This window comes from Rhea pennata, chromosome 2 (assembly GCF_028389875.1).
Source record: "Rhea pennata isolate bPtePen1 chromosome 2, bPtePen1.pri, whole genome shotgun sequence".
In the NCBI taxonomy this organism is placed as follows: domain Eukaryota; kingdom Metazoa; phylum Chordata; class Aves; order Rheiformes; family Rheidae; genus Rhea; species Rhea pennata.
Genome location: NC_084664.1, coordinates 56414253 through 56436350, shown reverse-complemented (window position 1 = coordinate 56436350; position 22098 = coordinate 56414253). Strand labels below are relative to the sequence as shown.

The window sequence follows — 22098 nt, the reverse complement described above, 5'->3', positions numbered from 1 at the left end:
TTAAAGGAAGCATGGACCTTTATGGAAGGCAGTGAGAAAGCGAATCCCCTCATGACCCAACGTGCCAGACAAGCATGGAGAAAGTGACCTTACTGCCTATGCGTAGCACCCCCATTTTTCAGAACTTTCTGGGTAACTTGAGACAAAACAAAACACATCATCACCAAAGCCATCTTGGATACCGTTTTTCAGTTGGAAAATTAGAGGGAGAATATTCTTTACAAAAATCTCCATCATCTCCTTTTGTTAATACGCAGCATAACATACATCACGTGAATTTTCAAAGTGAGGCATGCTTAACATGACATAAAAACAGATACTTCTCTGCTCCTGAATCTATTGTTTTCATATGTAGGGGAAAATGACAGTTAAAGTTTCATAAAATAAGGAATGAGATGAAAAAGCAGCTAAGAGGCAGCTCACAGTAACAGCTGAGGGAATTTTGAAAACAATCAACATAAAAAAAACCTACAATTGCTTGAAGGCCAAATCTTCAATTCAGAGCAAAAAGAGAACACTCAGATGCTTACAAATATATTCTTCCAGCTATACTGAAAGATAATATACCAATACTAAATTGTAATACCACAAAGATCCTCATCATTAACTGGAGATATTACAGAAGAAGCAACCTTATGTAAGATTCTCTAGCAAGGAAAACTTCAATCAGTTGCAAAAGTGAATTCTTAAACAGCTTTCCTCTAAATACCGGCAATTTCAATTAAATCTAGAAGTGAGACAGCTGCTAGTACCTCGTTATATTACATTATACATTAGTTACTTCATCACAACAATTCTTGACAAATGGAAGAACTGAGAGTATTTCTTCTCCCCAGACTTTTCCAGTTTGAGCAGAGACACCTAGATACTAAAGATGCTCTTTATTTGGATATAAATCTTAGCTACCTCTCCAGAGTTGGTGCAACATTCCTGCGCTGATGAAATGGGGCCAATTAGTCTCAAACATAGGGGAAATCACCTCGGGTGCAATGAAGCTCATCACCTCTGAGATTAGTGTTTGTGTGTCACATGATGGCACTCAAGCTTTAAACCATACATGTATTATTTGTAGGTAACATTTGGGGCAAAAGTTTGGGAAAAAATAACATCTAACATACTATTCTTAGTTTATCCACTTAAATACAATCAAAATTATTAAAGTATATTTACCACATATGAGAGACATACTTCACTGTGGAATCCACACTAAATAATTCTATTCTGAGAAGCAGAAATAAATATTATGAAGTGAGAAAGGTCAGGCTGAAGATTAGGATAGATGTAATAACAGTAAAAGCTGTTAGACTGTAGAAAAGCGTTACTAGTGAAGCTGCCAAACATCACACACTTAAAAAATGTTTCATTAAATTTAAAAAACGTTAGCAAATACTATTTCCAAAAAGAATATTGTTAGAATAACAGACTAATGTGCCGTTCCAAATTTAGCTTTATAATGCTAACTAAATATTAATGCTAATGTTAGCTACAACATAGCTTTATTTTATTTTTGCCAGATGACAGTGGGATTTTTAGCTACATTTATGACAAGCATTCTTCATAAATTTTAAGAAAGCAGGCAAAACAAATAAACAACTCTGTCCCAGACAGAGTTCCACGTGTCCGTAGATCCTATGCTATTCCAAGATGTGCACTGAATACACATTTGGACACTCCATTTGCTTACCTAGGAGTTACTGATGATACGATGACAGAATTCCTAACGTGTATAAAAGCAGATCATTTTGCCTATGAGCTGCCTGAAAGCATCTGGGATAAACAGACACCAGTGTTTTGCAAGATCAGCATTTGAAGGACAACTAGCTAAAAAAATATTTCTTTTTAATGTAGGTTATCTTCACTTCATTTGGGATTTTTTTTTTTTTTTAACAAGGGTTCAAAACTACTACTTTTATTTCTCAAGTTCTTGTTCATTTAACTTGTACTTGACAAGGTTTAATGTTTCTCCAGGAGAGTCAATCACTTGAACATAGTTCGCACCTTTCACAAAGCAACAGAGAAAAAAGTAAATATTAAAAAACAAGAAAGCATTACTAAAACCACAGAAACTAGGAGACAGAGATAAGATTTAGGGCAACACAGAAATTACTGATTTTTTGGGGGGTTTTAAGTAAGATTTGCTTTCAAGCTAATGATGACCTTGTAATTAATTGCTACAGGAAAATCTGAACATGATATTCTATGCTATAAAAACAAAGGTCAGCATTTCTCATGACGACCTTTGCCAAAATATTGGTATCGTATGCTAAAAAAATAATAATAAAACCCCATTATTTCTACACTTCTTCATGATTTGATGGTATGATAAAACTTTGTAAGACAAAATATAAAACATATTGTACTAAAACAGAGAAAAAAACAACACTGAGACATGCTGTCAACACACACCAATTCCCTGTAGCTTGACTCCCACATGACAAATGACATTATAAAGTCAGCTTGTATAGGATATTCCGAGCAAAACACAGAAAATATGTTCAACATCGGCTATTTCTACAAATAGGGACTAAATGCTGTCACAAATCCAATCCAGATAGACGGCTATCCCTGCTGAATAACAAGTTAATGAGAAACACCTTTTGACTTGTTCTATTGCCGAAAGAAAAATATTCAATTAAAGACAACTTACATCTTTATTTAATAAAGATTAATGAAACAAGCAGAACTTTCTGTGATGAGAAAAGCTAAAAAATCTAACAGACACATTATATGAAACTTTGCAAAGTCAGAGTTGCCAAATATGTTAGCAAAACAAGCAACGACTTTTAGAAAATGCCTGCCATGTGTTGGTCATAAAGAAAGGAAGTACAACTTCCTGGCTAGGCAAGCTTACAGGAGATAAAAACCAAAACGAAGAAGGTGAATTCAGAGCCAACAGTCAAGAGAGATGAGAGGAGTGAAAAGTATACTTAAGTCAGCAAGCATCAAAATCTGACCAGCAGTCTGATAAACACACTTCATTTCCCAACTGATGACTGTGAATATGTATACATCATATCAATTACTTTGTTGCTTTTACACATGCTGATTTAAACATTTTAAGCCTGAATTTTAAACAATATCATGTGTTATAATTTGGAAAGCAAAGATAAAATAAAATGATTAAATCACATTCAAAACTTTCTGCAAGGATTTTGCTACTGAAAGACTCAAACAGGACAAACAGCCTCTGCCAGCTGTCCAGACCCATTCAATTTTAATGTGATCTGGGCCCAGCTTCACTCGACTCCTCCAAAAACCCCAACCATGCTTTTGGAACGCAGACACAGGCCGTTTCAAGCCACACAAGCCTGGACTTTACCAGGCTTTTCATTAGGCCTGCAGCTTCAGGGCCATATTTCCTGGCTCTTCAACGTGCCAAATAGAAGTCAAGAGAAGTTAGATATTCCCTTCACAGCCTAAGTCGCAATTATCTAAGAGATGTTTCTACCACTCTTTTACCCTGAGTCAGCTAAAATTTAACTAGCCACACACTGAATTTCAATGTAGCAGTGGCTTCCCAATCAAAGTGGAGGTGCACTTCTACATGACCACAGAAATCAAATGAGATTCTGAGCCCATTTTCTGGGTACAAACTTTGGTTTAAAAAAGTTCACTTCTAGAAGCTTTCCCTCCCCTCCTGCACCCCAAAGGATGCTGAGAGATACCCAACTACCTTAACACTGTTTTGGGTCCATACATATATGCCTAGCTACATACTCTTAGCGGTAAAAACTCACCCCTAGCACTGTATCTACCCTGCTTGGTATAGAGCTGATCTTATGACTGCAAATATTTGTATTGTGAATACTCAAGCTAATTTTAAAATAGTTAGATCAATTACTGCTAGCAGTGTAGCAGTGACATTCCCCCGGAACCCATTACAGGCAGTAAAACTTTCGTAGAAACTAGCTAAATACTTAGATGAATTCTCTGTATTAATCTTTATGTTGCATCACCTACTTTACTAGAAAACTCTTTCCACACACACCTGCCTTTGCTGTATTATTACTAATAATGTAAGCGAGGAAATGTTTGTCATAAACGTCCCATTAGTGTTGGGAATAAGCCATAGAAAGATCACATACTTCAGTTCAAAAGATGCTGCCATTCAGAGAGACCTGGGCCGAGAGGAACCTCCTGAGGTTCAACAAAGGCAAGTGCAGGGTCCTGCACCTAGGGAGGAATAACCCCAGGCACCAGCACAGGCTGGGGGCTGACCTGCTGGAGAGCAGCTCTGCAGAGAAGGACCTGGGGGTTCTGGAGGACTGCAGGCTGACTACGTGCCTGCATTGTGCCCATGTGGCCAACGCAGCCAACCGCATCCTGGGGTGCATTCAGAAGAGTGTTGCCAGCAGGTTGAGGGAGGTGATCCTGCCACTCTACTCAGTACTCCAGATAAGGCCTCACTAGGGCTGTGTCCAGTTCTGGGCTCTCCAGTACAAGAGAGACACGGAGCATCTCTTATGAGGAAAGGCTGCAAGAGCTGGACCTGTTTAGCCTGGAGAAGGGAAGACCAAGATGGGATCTTATCAACATCTACAAATATCTTAAGGGAGGGTGTAAAGAGGATGAGGCCAGACTCTTTTCAGTGGTGCCCAGCAATGGGCACAAACTGAAACACAGGAAGTTCCACCTGAATATGAAGAAAAACATCTTCACTGTGAGAGTGACAGAGCACTGGAACAGGTTGCCCAGAGAGGTTGTGGAGTTTCCTTCTCTAGAGATATTCAAAATCCATCTAGACACAATCCTGTAACCCTGCTTGAGCAGGGGGGTTAGACTACATCTCCAGAGGTCCCTTCCAACCTCAACCATTCTATGATCTTGGTACTTCTGTACTTGGTAAATATAGTTAACTAATGAGTATCTGTAAGGTGCGTTTTCTAAGAATATTTAGAGTTCTGGGGTAAAAAGTACAGTGTCAGGATAAGCTAGAGAAATCTCAATTCTGGTATCTCTGATACATGATAATATCTAATAAAGGTGTGCTTTTCCTATAATTAGACAGAATGTCAAAATAACTACTTAGGTAATTCCATTCATTTTAAAATGCTCACTATCTCAGCATACCTTTATTTGGTGTGAATGCACACAGTTCTGCTGACACATCAACCCTTGCAGCCACATCCAGTCATAGAAACTGATCTTTTTTGAGCACTTCATTACAATTAGGGCCTGCATGTGTATGTGTGCGAGTGTTATAACCCTGTATTCTTCCTCCAAGATCAAACAGTCATCCCTCTAAGGGGCATTAATTATTGCTCACTGAAGTTGGAAAAGTATGCCAAACAAACTCAAAATAGGTTAAAAATAAAACAAAAAGCTTTCCAAAATAAAAGTCTAAAATTTAATTCCCAGAAGGGATTTTTAAGTTATATAGAATGCAATACATTCTTCAACCTCCAGGCTTCCTTACAACCCAGTAACTTTACTGCAATAATCTTACTGAAATATTTTGAGTGTGACTACGGGGTTTATATACACAAGATGCAGATCAAACAGCTCAACCCTTAACTAGCTCTCAGAATGAACACCTACTTCTTTCTTTTGACATCTGAAACTCTGAAGTATCATTTGTAGTCATAACCTAATATTAAGTTTTTATTCAACATAGTAAAGGTGTAAATCCCAGTTTGGTGTTTAAATGAACTGAAATCACACATCTGATGAAAGTCTGCAGTAGCTTACCGGGATGTTATAGCCTAAGAGTACGTAAAGAAAAGTTGAAAGAGTCTTTTTTGGAAATCCATGTGAAAAAGAGTTTGAATATTCTTAATGTTAATATAGTCCTTGATACAATATATTGTTAAATATGATATTCACTGATCAGTTATAGAAATTCAAAATGCAGAGTGGTAAAAAGTAGATTACTTTTAAGTTACTCAAAAGACCTACATCTAATAAAAACTGATTAATTCAGTCATTATTTATCTAAACTTAAATAATATTTTTCTGCTAACCAATCTTCCCAACTGGATCCTTAGCAAGGAGCATATGTGAAAAGTCTTCGTCTTCACAGAACAGATATCTGTAAGGGATGCAACTGATATTTCACATCCTGATTATTTTCTATGAAGTTTTTTTTTCCAATACAGTTACCTCTAATCAAAATCTGACTCGTATCTTGTTGATGAGAAACTGCTTTCAAAAAATAAAACAAAACATACAAGATATAACAAGATACCAGAGAAAGAGAAAGGAATGTCCGAACAACTGAACAAAATTTTGAATACACAAAGTGCTCTGATGACCTTGGGATATCACTTTGTGAAGGTCATCATAGCTGCTGCCAATTTAATAGAATTACAGCAAATTACAGCAACAGAGGAAAAGAAGTCTTAATTTCCAGAGCATGTATTTAGTTTTTTCAATTTTCATTTTAAGTGAAGGTAGGATACATTATGAAATGCACACCTATATATCTTAAGATCATGACTTTAATTCGACAGAAGAAACTGACAGTCATGTGTCCTATACCATGAGCAGGTTTACTGTATGAAGAATATAGTTTTATATGAGTAAGCACCTTGTAGAAGCAGCTTCATATAACTGTTTTGAAAAGTACTCTTAAGAAGGTTACAGAGTTTTGCTTTTACTTCTCCCTGCACCATTGTCCTCTGAAAAGCAGGTCAGAGCTCACTGCAAGACACAATTTCACTCTATATATTCTGACTGGTCAACAGTGCTATTGTTAAGTACCAAGGGAACTTAATGTGCTTTTCTTCTAGCCCAGCCTTAGTTGCTCCTTATAATTTTTAAGGCACCATAGTTTCTTCTTTAATAAATTTATATATAAAGAAAGCCCAGAGGGGGGGAAAATGAGTTATTACTGACATATCCAAAAAAGAGTGCTGAGAGGATTCCTTGAAGTTCACCCCACTGTCCTAAGATGCCAGTATCTACATCTAATTTCATTCTCGACAGAAGTCTGTTTTTACAGAATTTCAGTGATGATGACGACTACTTTGCAATATCTTCAAGGAATCTATTCCAGTTAGAAAACTGTCCCATCTGTTAGAAAGTTTTTCGTAATGTTTAACGGGAATGTTTTTCCTGAAATTTAAATAACTACTTTTCGTGGTATGTGTTACAAATATGGAGAACAGATCATTCTTTTCTCTTTACAACAACCTTTACTTATGGGAGGTCTGTTATCCACAAACCTATTCTCTTTACAACTTTACTTTGCAGTAAAATCTGCAACTTTCAACAACAAAAATTCTCTACAAGATGACTTGCAGACCAGCAGTTTTCAGCTAACTCTGACATAAACAGTGGGATATAGAATGCTTTTACTGTTCACACAGATGGAAGAGTGCCAGAGACTGCCACCATTTTTGTTTCTATAAATGATGGACACAGGCTATTTTTCAATAATTTGTGTCTTCTTCAACACCCCAAACTGCTTTATTTTTAACTACTAGCAGACTGCTTTATTTATCACAGTATTTTTAAAACAAAAGTAATAAAGACCATATGCATAATGGGAGACATTTTCAGGTCAAGACAAGCTTCTTACAGTCTCTTCCTACCAACATAATAATACTCACAGAAAATACAGAGAATGGGCATATCAAAGACCCAGGATCTTTGTGTCATCTAGTAAGTCATATGATCAGTTTCTTTAGTGCAGTCTCCAAACTTTGTCATTTTAACAATAAAAAGAAAAAAGAAAACCACAAATACAAAGAGAAATCCTACAATCTTCTCATGAAATAATCCCATCATGCAAGAAGAAAGATTAATGAAATAACATAATGTAGAACAGAAGATTACAAGACAGGCTGTTTCCTGAAAAAAAATCCTTTTGAAATCAGAATAGAAATCTTGAATGAGGATTCAAGTGTTTGGTGATCTTTCCTAGGTCGTCTTTTTAGAATACTAAAACTTAAATACAACATATACTGGTTTTACTAAAGCCTATCATAATGCTTTTGAAGCTGCTTAAAATCTTCCAGCTTTATTTCTATTAACTTAGCTAGGCATCAGTCCAATTGTAACAGCTACTGAAAAATAAATATTAAATCACTGATGTCTCCACTGTGCCCTGCATTGTGTTGTTACGTTGTTCATATTCAGGATTTCAGCATCTAATCCGATTTCTTCACTGTAAACTAATCCAGTATCAAATCTTACCACTCGCAGGCTCTGTCTGCTATGGTACTCTTTATTAGAGCAGATTCCAAAAGCCTAAAGTTTCAAATTTTATACAGAATATCATTAATTTTAAGGTGCCTATACAAACAAGCAACAAGCATGAATTCTACCACTTTTATACAGAAACTACCACTTTTATACAGAGCTGAAAGTCAATACTGAATTTAAGGCAAGGAAGATTTACAGCTAAAAAAAAAATTAAACTTTGTGTTCTCATTCCTCATTCAGAATGAAGCATTTACAAAGTGTTTCAGAATTATGCTCAGTTTCAACTGAGAAATAACAGAAGGAAAAACACCACAGCCATCCTGCTAGGATGCTTAGTGTAAGCACAGAAGGCTAGCTAAATCACTCGGAGCAAAAAAATACATCCTAGCTGCTGATAGTGTGTTGGCAAGGGAAGCAGCACAAGCTCAAAGCGTTAAGAGTCACTCACCTAAAACACCCATCTTTCTGTAGGCTCTTGATTTGCACATCAGATCTGACTCATACAAGGATAACAATTCTACCAACAGAGAACAGAGGTTGTTAGCTCCCATCTGTTTCTCAGCAACTTTTGTTTCAACATGCCTCCTTCTAGCTTCCACCCTTTTAGTACTAGTTTGGATTACTGATACATTTTGGAAGTTTGGGCTGTGTCTATGCCAGAGCCCTTTATTACTCTAGAGATAACAGAGCGCTACACACTGGCAAAGCACTAGTGCAAATACAGCTCTCCAGTCCAAACTGCATTTCATACTAGAACATAAAATTATTCATGGAGACACATCTCTGAGCAAATGAAGTTTATCAGTAAAAGTGCAGTTTTTCCAATATAATAGCATTTTGCTAAGGGCTTCTGCTAAAACAGCTAATCTGGACACTGTTCACATCTCTTTACCACCCCTGACCAACGCAGCTGTGCTGACTGAAGTCGGTTATATAGAAAACAGCCTGACACTCAATTCCAAAAAGTTTGTTAACCAGCTGAAATTTATAGAAGCCTCCTCCTTTGAACAGGCTTGTTGATTTTGCAAGGAGTGGAGAAAAACATACAAACTCACCAACAACATTAATCTGTTTTAAGTAGGAAAATTATCCTCTGTCTCTACATCCTCACAAAGCATAATTACATTAGTTCTGCACAAGGAAATATCTTTAAAGATTGCTTTTATTTAGAAACACCCTATGAGTACCACAAAGTCACATTTTACTTCCATCACCCCAGAACTGAATACGTACTTTTTACGTACATGATAAATCTTCTCCTTCAACTAGGAATACCAAGCCAAATTGCTCTGTAATATGCCTCTAAAACTTGTTGTTTCACGTTTCACTCTGTCACGTTTTAGAAACTCATGTTCTCCAATTTGATTGTAAAGGCGTATCTGAGCAGAGTATTTAGTCCTGAAATTGGTATTTGGGCAACAGATCTACTGATAACACTCCAGAGGAATGGAAGACAGCATATCTGTCCTTGTGCCATCTCAGCTGTGCTATTGAGTGTAAAGGTTTAGCAGGTGTCTGAAAAGCATAGGAATACGAACACGAACTAGATCACAAAACAGGCCCAGCTAGCTACATATTCTGCCTCCAGAAACTGAGAAAAACAGATGCCAATAAGAACAAATAGACCTCTCTAGCATTTTTCCTCCAGTACTTTTCCAGTCTCCCAACAGTTTGCAGTTGAGGAACTTCCTGAATTAACCTATACAGTTTTCATTTTCTTCAAAGTTCATCTTTAGAGTATGACACAATTCACAGGAAAGGTGTATAACATTTTTCAAATTAACTGTTAACGGGTAATGTGTACAGGAAAACTTCCCAAGTTTCAGGTGCACAGATGAAGCAAGCCAATTTCAATATACTTAACTATAACACAAACAAAAACATAAAAGAGGCTTTTGAGCAAAACTGCTATATTCTAACAATCCCAAGAATTCACATTCCATTAATCAAGGACTCAAAATATATAACCCTTAGAAGAAGTATTAAAAGAGAATCAATAATAAATTAGAAGTAATAAAAAGTATTCCTTTTACCTGTTATCTATTTTTGACTTTTTGATTAATAGTGAGATCACTGTTTCTAAGCTTTCTTCACAATGATCAAGTAATCAAGTAAAAGCAAGAATCATTACAAAATAACACAACTCCATATTGATTAAAAAAAAAAGTAGCAAATACATCATTAAACACAGCATGGAAAAATTACTGAATCTAGCACACTTATACGATGTTTTTTCATGCATACCCAGAAGAGCAGAAGAGGTAACAGCCTGTTTGCAGATAGATATCAATGACATAAAACAGAAAGTAGTGAAGATTTTGATGATCATCATAAGTAACAGAAATCAAGTTCCCTGTGCAGCATCAGGAAGAACATCCCACTCACTTAACTATGTTTCAGTAGGTTAGCAGCTAGCACCACTGGCTGGGAAGAGAAATGATGAACTCCCACTGTTTTTAGCCATTTATTTCCAAATAAATGAGTCTAAGGTCTTTTGCCTTCATTCCTACCCTGTAACTACTGTTCATGTAATATATGAATTATTTTTTACATAAATTAACTTTCCTGTGATTTGGGCTGCAGTTTATACTGCATATACTAAATATTTTACTTTGGAAAGAAATCATGGCCATAGAATTCCAGTCCTGAGGCAGCAGACTCTGTTCTGCAACACAGGCCAAGCAAAGGGTTTGGGGGACTTCACAGGTGACTTTCTGCAAGAAGCAGTGAAGCAAAGGCAAGATACTATCTCAATATCCACTGCCAAAATGCATATAAGTCTTTAAAACATAACAGTCTCTCAATCTACAAAGGAAAATGTTAGAAACCTCAGCTAAAGTACCATCTCTCTTTAACCAATAGACGTATCTTCTCACAGTCTCTCTCTTGCAGTTCTACATACTATACTTTTTCCTGTGGAGGTCCGAGAGCACATGCTACATACAGCACATACTATATACACGTAATACATGCACATATTGCTATGCCATGATAAATGATTGAACTACAAAAGACAGGCTACAACAGCAACGCAACTGTATCAACACAACACTCCATTGCCAATATAACATGTTCCTTTAGAAATAGCTTGGATTTTTCCATTCAACACTATCAAGTGATGAAAACATACTCTAACTAGCCTCAAAAAGCATGCACACATTCACAATTTTTATTAAAGAAATTTCCTTATAAAGGAAAGAAACTATATAAACAGATCCGAGTTTTTCCACAGATTAACCAACCTGCAGAACTACATATGACACAACAGTCATCACTGATATGCCAATGCATCTCCTTTATGATTGCTTTATTCTTAGAAACAAGAACTGTTTATTTATTCATAGAAATAAGTAACTTCTTCAAAATTACAATTGAAAAAAGCACTTTTTACCTCAAAGCTATATAGAAATGACTAATATATCTGCATTATTTTTATGTTGCTCTGTATTCCCAACTTCTTGTCTCCCTTATAAGACAATCCAGTTCTCCAATGCTCATGTCAAAACTCTTACTGTTTTAATTACTAGCTCCCAAACCTTATTTCCCCCACCCCGCAATATCCTCATTTCTTGAAAAACAAGTAGCCCTTTGGCTACACCTACACATTGAACAAGAGTTTTTGCTGATACTTCACATTCCACTGGAAGCTTCATCTAAGAGCTACTATGTAAAAGTTTATAGAATGTTTTATGAAGAAAGGATTAGGTGGCCACAGCAACTCCTTCTAATAACACACAGCAGTAGAAGACAAATTTGTTCTTGAAAGATATATTAAAAAAAAAAAAATCAGACTCCACAGCCTTCTCTGACAATCTACTTCCTATCCTCACCATTAGAGATGTTTTCCCTTCAAAGTCAATTTCAATCTTTTTTTTTTTTTAATTTCAGTCCTGTCTCTAGCAGTTGAAATGAACAGAATATTCCCATTCTTTGCAACATTCTGCTGCAAAAATATCTGAAAACTATTAAGCTCCCTCCTCCACTATCTCTAATTTAGAAAGAATTGAGGTTTTCAGGCTATCTTCTTTTATAGGCAATGTTTCTTATCCGTAATTTTTTTCCTCTACACTCTTCATTTGGCCACATCATTTTTGAAATACAGCACTCAGAAGTAGACTTAGCCTTCCAACTAAGATCTTACAGATGTGGATTAGGGCAGAAATAGTCTTTTTAGTCTATAGCTGTCTTTATATAATGCCAGTCTTTCAGATAACAATATGACACTATTGAATCATGTTCAACATTTTGATGATGTGCCATCATCTTCAAATCTTCTCAGAAAAACCTTCTCTAACCCGTTATTCCCCAAGCTGTATTAATATACTTGATTTTTTCTGCCTAAATGCATACTGGATTTCCTACAACTTTTAATTCTACCCACTATGTTTTATTTGTGTAGACAAAATGGACACATGCATTTTTAATTCTAATCCCACTGTATGTGGGGACTTTGAGATGTATGGAGGAGATCTCAGGAACTTGCAGTACAGCTCTTCCACTAGGACTATATAACAAAACTGCCCATGGGGCTGTGCTGACACAGGAGAATTACACATCTCTAGCTGAGGCAGGAAATAAACTGAGCAGAACTGCTGAGGACAACCCTACATGACAGTTCTAGGAGTCAGCCACACTCCCAGAACCAGTTAGGGTTCCCCTCCCCATAAAGGGGAGCACAAGGCAAGAGAGCAACTTCTATCTATAAGCCAGCTTCAGATTCCCTCTGCCTCTCAACTCTAAAACCCACAAAAGCAGCTTGTAGTTCATGATCATATGAGAATTTTGTGATTAGGCTGATCAAGAAGGTTGGTGATCCCCATTCTTTTCCATCACTCATTTTGTTCAAAAAAAATATTGAGCAATACCTGAGTCTTGAGCTATTGCCTTGCATGTCAATTATTAAATACTAATAGCTATTTTTTATATAGCAACAAATATCTAAGATAGCAAAGAAGATTTATCACTCTTAAATCTATTCTATTAATACTTTCTGCATATCACATTTCCCTAGCGTATTTACAAAAATGTTGTGCGACAGTCAAAAGCTTTACTACAGTCAAAATACACAGCACAAGCTTTATCACCCTGTTACAAATGGATATTAGACTTTCCTAACAATGATTTGCACCTCTATAAATCCACAATCTGCTGTTCAACTCCTCATAAACCTGTGTTCTCATGGACAATTTTATCTCTGGTCCATGAATGACTAACTTTCCTTAACAGGTCACTCAAAATTTCAGACTATCAAAAAAGTGACAGACCAGTCTTTAAACCATCCATCTTGCAACTGCAAACTGCCAAAACTAACAGACTGGAGAAACTTGATTTTCTTTTCCAATGCTGGAGAAGTATTTTTAATCTCATTAAGCTCAGATAGACATTCCATATCCTCTCCCCCCCAAAATGTTTTATGTGATTACTATCAGTACATAAATTTGTACCTTAAGATTGGCATTTTTTTTTCTTCTCAGAGAGAGATGGATATGGATAGGGATAATATTCACAGTTCTCCAGACCTGTCTTTTCATTCTTAAGCAACATTAAGAACTACTGGAAATGAGACATGAAGTTTGTTCCTACAATGCCTTTTTGATATATCCAACTGACAGTGCATTGTATTTTATTATTAAAAAGCAATACATCTGTTGCAAATTCCTATGAAATTTCTTTATTTGAAGACCGGTACCAAGACACCAGCCCTATTTGTGATGTCACCAGCTTCCTTATCGCATTCTCTCAAATTATTCTTATTTTAAATATATTTAAAAGATTGCTTATGTGTTTCTACAACAGAGAATTTGAAGAGTTACAAGTAATTTTCCTAATCTCCATTTCACTCTTCTGCACATCATCTTACTTGTATTGCTTAAGAATTTTCATTTGAATCTAGCTCCCACAGCCTCTACATCTTGCTATTGAGGCATTCTTCTTGCCACTTCAGCATTTTTCAGCTTATTTTACCTAGTTTTAGGGTTATTTGATCAAAATAAATTTTTTTTCTAATGAAAAAAATCTTAATTTTAGTAATTTGGGGTCTCTGAAATTATAATAAAGGGTTACCAGATTCATGATCAATACCATTTCTATAGTCACTATCATTTAGCTACAACTGTAGTTATTGCTTGAGCCAGCTTCTTTCCTACTTGTAAGCTATCTCAATAAATAGTAATCTTCAGTATCAAAAAAATATTTTCCCAATGATAGCACATTGTGAAATATGCTTTAAGTAGAATAAATCATTTCTGGGGCAGGTAATTATCAATTGCACCAAGTAACCACATTCAGACCTGTAACTATCTAGAAGTGGCAAGATCAACAAGAGGTGGGGGAGTGAGGAGGGGGCACCAATCCACTTCAAGTTATCAATTATTGTAGAGGCTAGAATCATTTAGTAAGAGGGAGTCTACAAACTGTACCTAATTCTAGGTGATTCCACATGTCTCACTGCAGTTAGTTCATAAATTGGCTAGTCTTTGCCCAGCAAAATGCACTGTGGTTGCTCCCTCCTCCCCACCCCGGTGTAAAAATACTAGAGGCAAAGTAGGATATGTATCAAAACTATAACTTTACATAATCTTGTGGCAAACAGCTGCAAATTATCACTACAAAATAACATACATTTGAAAGTACCAAATGCTAGTCTTTTGAGTTATTAATACCTTTTACGATAAGCAAAATAGTTTTTCACCTTTCTACATAGATTAATCAGAATCACTCAGTGTATGAGTTTCACATATTACTTCTGCAGAAGAAATGTGTTTATCCATAAATATTAAAGATTTTACACACATTATAAAGTGTACATATAAGCAATTCCAAATTTGGACCCATTTGAAACTTAGATGACACACAATACATTTTGCACCACTCTTTCTACCTGTTTTTCGTCATTTTTGATGCAACTGCTTGCTAACAAAGACAATTAAGAGTTTAGTAGAGTCAAAATATTTGTAAAATAGGAGTTTTTAGACTGTAATTCTTTGAGACAGAGACTTTCATTCTAATGGGTGACTTTGTATCACTCTACATTGGTTGACTCAAACGGGTAAAGAAATGTGACTTTGTCATATTATGGCAAATTAATGATTAAAAATACCAAAGACCTCAGCTTCACAGCACTTTTGGTTGAACTAAGAAAATTTTTGCTTAATAGATTATTACTGTGGCTTCAATTACTTTCATACAAATACAGCAGAACATCTTTACAGGAGAAGGAGGACAAACAACTAAGCATTACATCTATATTTTAAGCATTTGAATGACAGAAGAAGATATTTAAAGGAGATTTTGTATCGCCATGAGCAACATGGAAAGCAGCTTGCATATGATACAAGATTACTTAACTTCCTAGAAAAGAATAAGGAGAGAAAGCAGGGAAACAAAAACTAAGGAACACTAAGTAAAACCTGCCCACCAGAGAAAAGTAAGCACAATTCAATCAACAAAAATAAACAGAGGGGGGAAAAAAGAAATAAGTGCACCAGACAGGAGTAAGTCTTATCATTCAAAAACAAAATACAAAGTTCAAGGTCTTTCAAAACACATTACCTTCAGAGCTATTCAGGAAAAAAAAGTACTTTGATTTGCAAACATTGTCAAATGTTCTCCTTTTAAACAGTGCCCCCTTCCGCTCAAAAATAAACCTTAACATTTTTACTTGAAATGCTACACAGACTATACCAATAGCAAAAAATAGCCACTCCCTTATTACTTGTACATGATTTACTTTAACCAGCCAATTTTGAACAACTTAAACTGATTTCAACCACAAAACTGTCATAATATATTACATTTAAACTAGTTCTAAGATTACAATAATCAGCAACAAAGCCAACTTGGGAGTGAGGACAGACAATTTGGGGCTTGAGAGCACTCACAAAGCAGCAGGAATGTTGGGAAACATCATGGAAATCCTCAGCCCAGCAACAGCCACTGCAAGGCTGGACATATTCAATCAGAACTGTTTAGATAAGAAACTCAGTTTACTAATCAGGAGTTTCAAAATGCCTAAAAGGAGACAGCATTTGGCTTACCGACGTCTAAACTCTTCACCTACACACGACCCCGGGCTTGCTGAAAAATTATCCTCTATTTCATTCTACAATTGCTAACGCTTTACAATAGTCCAAACTTTTTAAAGAGCTGATTCCCAATGAACATTATTCCTGTATTTAAAGAAATACTGGCTGAAGCCTGAATAAACTGTAAAGCATCCTATCTCCTGCCTCCTAAGGAGTGTATTTTCCAGATTTTACACAGGACTAAAATACATGCCCATTCAGCCGAAGCAGTCGCCTCTTTACATGTTCTACTAGTAAAAAGCATTTTACATAGTAGAGTCTGTTCTTGATCTTTAAGTCGTATAAGAACCAAAGTTTTGACTGTTTTCAAAATATCTCACGGAATGATTCTGCTATTTCTAAGTGCAAGACTGGGGCAGAAGGAGGTTGGTTTTGTTACATTAAAAAACAAATGTTCTTATAGCTGTTTACTGAAAAGCTCTAGAATTTCTGTTCCTTGGAATGAAGACTTGAAAAAAAGGGAGGCTTTTGTCAAGATTATGCTTTATTAAAAAACTATTATATCCATTAAAATGTCCCCAAATCCAGTTTTAAGTAAGGAGGAACGAAGGGGAGATGCACTTTTCCAAGGAAACACTTGTTAGTGCTTCAAGACTTAAATCTCCCAAGACTTGGTGTGTGATGTGCATGCGCCCTCATTCCACACACCCCAGCAGTTTGTTCTGACAGATGCACTTAGGCTGCCCCCAGAGTAACCGAGTCTGCTCTAGTCCAACATTACATAACTCTCAGAACTTGCCTTGCTTTTGCTACTCGCACCAACTGTGCATATGGTTACCACACACACACAAAAAAAAAGAAGAATAGAAAGATAGTGTCCCCTTTGCTCAAGTTCTCTACTATTGCAATGTAGAAAAGGAAAAACAACTGAAAGATTAGAATTACAATTCTGAAAGGACTGGAAAACAAGATTGCTTGGGAAAGGAAGCTGTAGGAAAGTGCAAGTCTGAAGCCAAAGGGGAAAGGGAAAATCTGCTATTTGGTGAGAAGCTGAACTGGAAGCAAGAAAGGCTCTGAACTGGTTGAGGTAGGCAGTCATGGCGAGGAGCTGAAAGGAGAGGCAAGATATAGACTTGGAAGAAAGGGAAACAGACCTGAAAAAGAGACCAGAGGAGCGCACAAAGGCATCAGTAGGTGGGGGAGAGAGAAATAGCAGTAGTAGGCAGTGAGGAGGTGGTAAGGCCAGGAGGAACCATACAGAACTGGAATTGCAATTGATTAGATTTAGTGGTGATACTGTGATTAAAACAGGGAGGCCAAAGGAAACATTAAATGAAGAGTAAGCTGGTGACATCTCCATGACATTTCACATACCAAGCAGAAGCAGAAATAAGTTTAATGGAACATTAACAGATAGCACAGAAGAACCATTCAAAACTACAGCAACACAAAATACTCTAAAGACAGACCAGCTCCATCTGGCTCAACATCAAGGAGTACAAAATAGAAATTCCTATACAACAAGTCACAAGAGTACATTATAATAAGTGCACCCATTCAGCATCTGAACCAGTTCAAGGATCTGGCAAATAACCTAACTTATAACTGGGGCATAGCTATTCATCACTGTGACCAAGAATGCAAAATACAACCAGTAGCTGCTGAAGCTGGCAATAATTACGGTAAAAAAAGTCCTAAAATCCAAGTCTTTTGGAAGAAAAGACTATTACTTAGTGCTATCAATTAGTGATTCTAAACTCCCAAGACGAATGTATTTTCACACAAATCTCACAAATAAGAGTCTTTAAAGTGCTTGCAAGCACCATGTCTACAAAGGGTAAAAATCAGAAATTATCTCAGGCTAGAAAAAAAATTAAAAAATTTTGAGCACACACTTTGGGATAGTACAAAGGAAAGATACAGTACTGTCTACAGTCAGAAAGTTACTTTCCATATTTTTGGATGGACTTTAAATCAAGGTGGATATTAAAAGTTTTTTTGTATTTATATTTGTACTAACTAGATGAGAGAAAAAAACAAGAATCTTAACACATCTTGATCACAGCTGCTATACAAGTTACGCTGTAGAGTGAGATACATTCCTTCAAATTACTTGGGTATGGAATGCATTCCATACCCATGATGTTCAAACTTGAAAGGTAATACAGTTCCAAAAATAAGAAAGCAAACCATTCCAGATGATACCCACTCTCATTAATGACTTGACTCAAACAGGTAAGAAAAGCAGCAACCAGTAATTATTTGTAATTTATTAAATGAAATAACTATAATGTCCTCAGCATGTAGACTGAATAATAAGGAAAAAAAAAGAAAATCAGAAGTTAAAGTTGGGAAAAGACTCTGACATACTGGACATGTTTATTTCTTAGCTACTTATTTATTACCAAATATTATGTCAAAATGCTTGTCTCTATGTATTCTCGTATCTAAAATGTAATATAGTTCATGCTAGTCATTAACAATGACAAACATAATACTATCTGTTAAGACTAGTTGTGATACATAAAACACACCCTTGAAAAAGCATATTCAAAACTGGTCAAGTAAAACAGCGTAAGTCGTTCCACTCCTCTGTTCAAAGACCATACAACATAATTCACGTTATGTTGTGTATCATCATCCTTCAAAGGATTCCCAAACCAGAAAGGGCTTGAGAATTAACATACTTTATTATCTCTGGCACAGCCTGCAAGTGAGGTGCAAAATGATGAATGAAATCTCATTGTTTATATGTGTGACATAGGTTTCTGTAACCAGGATAATTTGTCTCAACAATTTGGGAAGACAACTAGTCCATTTAGCCTAAAGTCCTAGGCCAGCACATCTCTTATAGCTGACAAGCAATAGCTCTCTTTAGATCTTCCTTAATTCCTATCTTCCATATTCCTAGCTAGGCATTTTATAAACACATAACATTTGATGGCATTAGCAAATAACCTTAGATTGTTCTTTCCATCTGAAACATTACATTTGAGCTCTCAGGTATCTACCAGATTCTGTTTTTCCCAGATTCATGCCACTTCATTTTAATTCCAAACTTCATTCTCTTGCATTGCCATAGGCATAGCTCCTGTCCACAGTCAGGGGAAAACGAGTTCCTCTTAAGAGCCTGTCAGAACATGGTGTTACCTGCTTTCTGCAGCAATCCCTCTCAAAAGCCCAGGCATCCATCTCAGATGCCTCTATTAACTTAGTTAAACTTGATTTTTGTTCAAAAATTGCAGTGACCAAAATTAAAACACTGCTCATGAACAGATTGTGCCCAAACAAAGCACCACTCTTTTTAATAGGCCTCCATATTCAAGAAGCCACATGCAAAAGACAAAGTCATTGAATGCAATTAATAGTGAGCAATGCATGCAAAAGCACAGCACTGCAGACTAGGCCACTGCCTGTTTACAAAAAGGAATATGAATTAATACCTATGTTTACATGAACAGCTTGATGTGTTCAGTTAGTATTTAGGGGGGGATTGCATTTTTCACTAGTAAAGTTATGACATAACATAGAATCAGACCAAAAATCTACCTTGTTCAGATACACTGATACAGCTAATCTTTAAGTATTCATTTACCAATTTTTTCTGAAACCTTTTATATTGGTTCTTCAGATTAAGGAAGTTTCTCAAATTGATCCCTTGCAGAAGACAGCTCTAGTATGAAAATTCTCCCAACCATCTCCATAATGAACAGTGTGTAAATAACTTAGCTGCTATAATCTTATCTTCCTTAATTTTTAAGCCTTAAAATATACATTAGTTCTATAGGCTTTCAACTATTGATGCAATCAGAGTAAGTTTATATTATTATATTCTATTATCTTAACATATTTCTCCTCAATTTTTTTTCTTCTTTTTGGTCTGTTCTGTTACAATTTCACATTCAATCTAGTGGGGTTGTTTTATTTATTTATTTTTTTATTTATTTATTTCCTTTCTCTGGACACTACTTTCACTTGGTCTAACCTTATCTGCTTATGGGGGGAAGATAGTTCTCTGGTCCTCTTTTGATAGGTGATATATCAACTCTAGATATAGCAGCTATACCAATCCCCTCCCCACCATGAAATTATGTACATGAACAAATGTTAAAGACATTATGGTTACTAACAACCAACCAACCAAACAAACAAAAAGTACATAGAGAAACAAAAGGGAGGTTTCTCAGCAAGCTTGGAATATAATTGCCTTTCTGTCCTTGTCTTAAGGCACACAGACAAGATAAATTGTCTCAACTCACTAAACAGTTATTTGGCTCCCATTAAACGCTATCAATGCTCAATAACTAAAAAGCCAAAGGCATTTATTCTTCAGAAATTCAGAACCATAATAAGTCTGATTTGTAACTAGAGTTTTCAAACTAGTCTACAAGTATCTGTAGCTTCTCTATTTTAATTTAATTGTATTTTAGCAGTAGACTTTATATACATGGCTCTTTTAATGTTAAAGCTTGATTATTTTTAATATTGGATTTTCCAGATTTAAAATTAATTTTACATTTATGTAGGTCCAGATATTCATAGCCCTACCTCCTTTTCATTCTTCCCACCATTTCCAAACACCATTAACAACGCTTCTGCCTTTTCAGTTATCAGTCAGACTGTAGCAAAGTTGGCATAAGATTTCCCATGGACACAGTTCTACAACATAGTTCAAAAAGAGAGAGGGATGCTGTGAAGGCAGAAAAGAAAGCCCACTAAGAGATTACCAGATTGGAAACCTGTAACTTACTGTGCCCGTTTTAATATTTTACAAAACCATTCAAAGAAAATCTGAATTGCCAATCTGTCCTAGGTTGGTTATTTTATCTTCCAATTTAATCTTAACCGACATAAAAACAACACATTTTTATATAAGCAGGACTTTCATAGTAAGATGACTGGAATAATAATGGAAATAGTGAACACAAGTTACTAAAATTAAATTACCTGTTATTGAACAGTACACTATGTGAGGAGCAATCTTTTTAATGTCTTCATAACCTAGTCCCATTTCAGTCAGTTTCCCAGGGATGTAGTTTTCCACAAAAACATCAGACACAGCTGCAAGCTTTAAAAAGAAATAAAAGTATGAGTAAGATTTGTTAATGAGCTTCCTAAAGTTCAAAAAATTTCTCATGTAATTTAAACTTCCACTAATCAAGACTGTTCCCATCTTTCTAGCAGAAAAAAAAATCACAAACCTAGACAGATTGTTTAGGTACGCTAGACTATGCACCTCTGCTAATTACACATTAGAGATGCTGTGTACCTAAAAAAGACTCTCTATAAAAACCCTAAAACTGTCACATAAAACTGCAGTATAATTGTATTATCAGTGTCATATCAATCTCCCAAAACCTAACCATCATTTATAGAATGATCATCAACTTTATATGCACAATTAGTTTGAGGAAAAAAATGGGTATAAGGGAGGCATCTTTACCATTCTTTGCCTTAGAAATAATTTTGTAAAATGTGCTTTTATTTCAAAACTAATTGATCACACTTACTGTAACAGAGGCTTATTTCTCCTTTTCTGTAAAGGAAAGCATAATAGGCAGCACAACAATTTGATAAGATTACAAAGAACACCTTAGAGTCACCTCAATTATAACAGCGCTGTCAAGCGCTATAGCATGATTTTCTGCATCACAACAGAATCAATGGCCTAGTCCAAAATCTACTGAGGTTAAAGATTAATTTGTGACTTCTATGGGCAACTTCTTAAAAGAAGTTAGGGATAGATATACATAAATATACTTGAATAAGACACTAATTAAAAATCTCTGAAGCAAAAAAAGCTACATGTGAGAAGACAGACATAAGGCTGCTTAAGGAAGTTGTTGAGGTTTTCAGTTCAGCGGTGTTTTAAAGAATTTAAGAAACGATTTCCTTACAAGTACACATGTATGTATGCAAATGAATTAAG

At 35.8% G+C, this 22098-nt stretch overlaps 1 protein-coding gene across 1 annotated transcript in view; it reads right to left on the bottom strand.

Moving 5' to 3' along the window:
- SUGCT (succinyl-CoA:glutarate-CoA transferase) overlaps nt 1-22098 on the bottom strand; it is a 332933-nt gene that overhangs the window by 293477 nt on the left and 17358 nt on the right. Inside the window, exon 6 of the mRNA XM_062567916.1 lies at nt 21117-21237. Within this exon, the coding sequence (XP_062423900.1) occupies nt 21117-21237 (121 nt within the window). The remainder of the gene's footprint in view (nt 1-21116; nt 21238-22098) is intronic.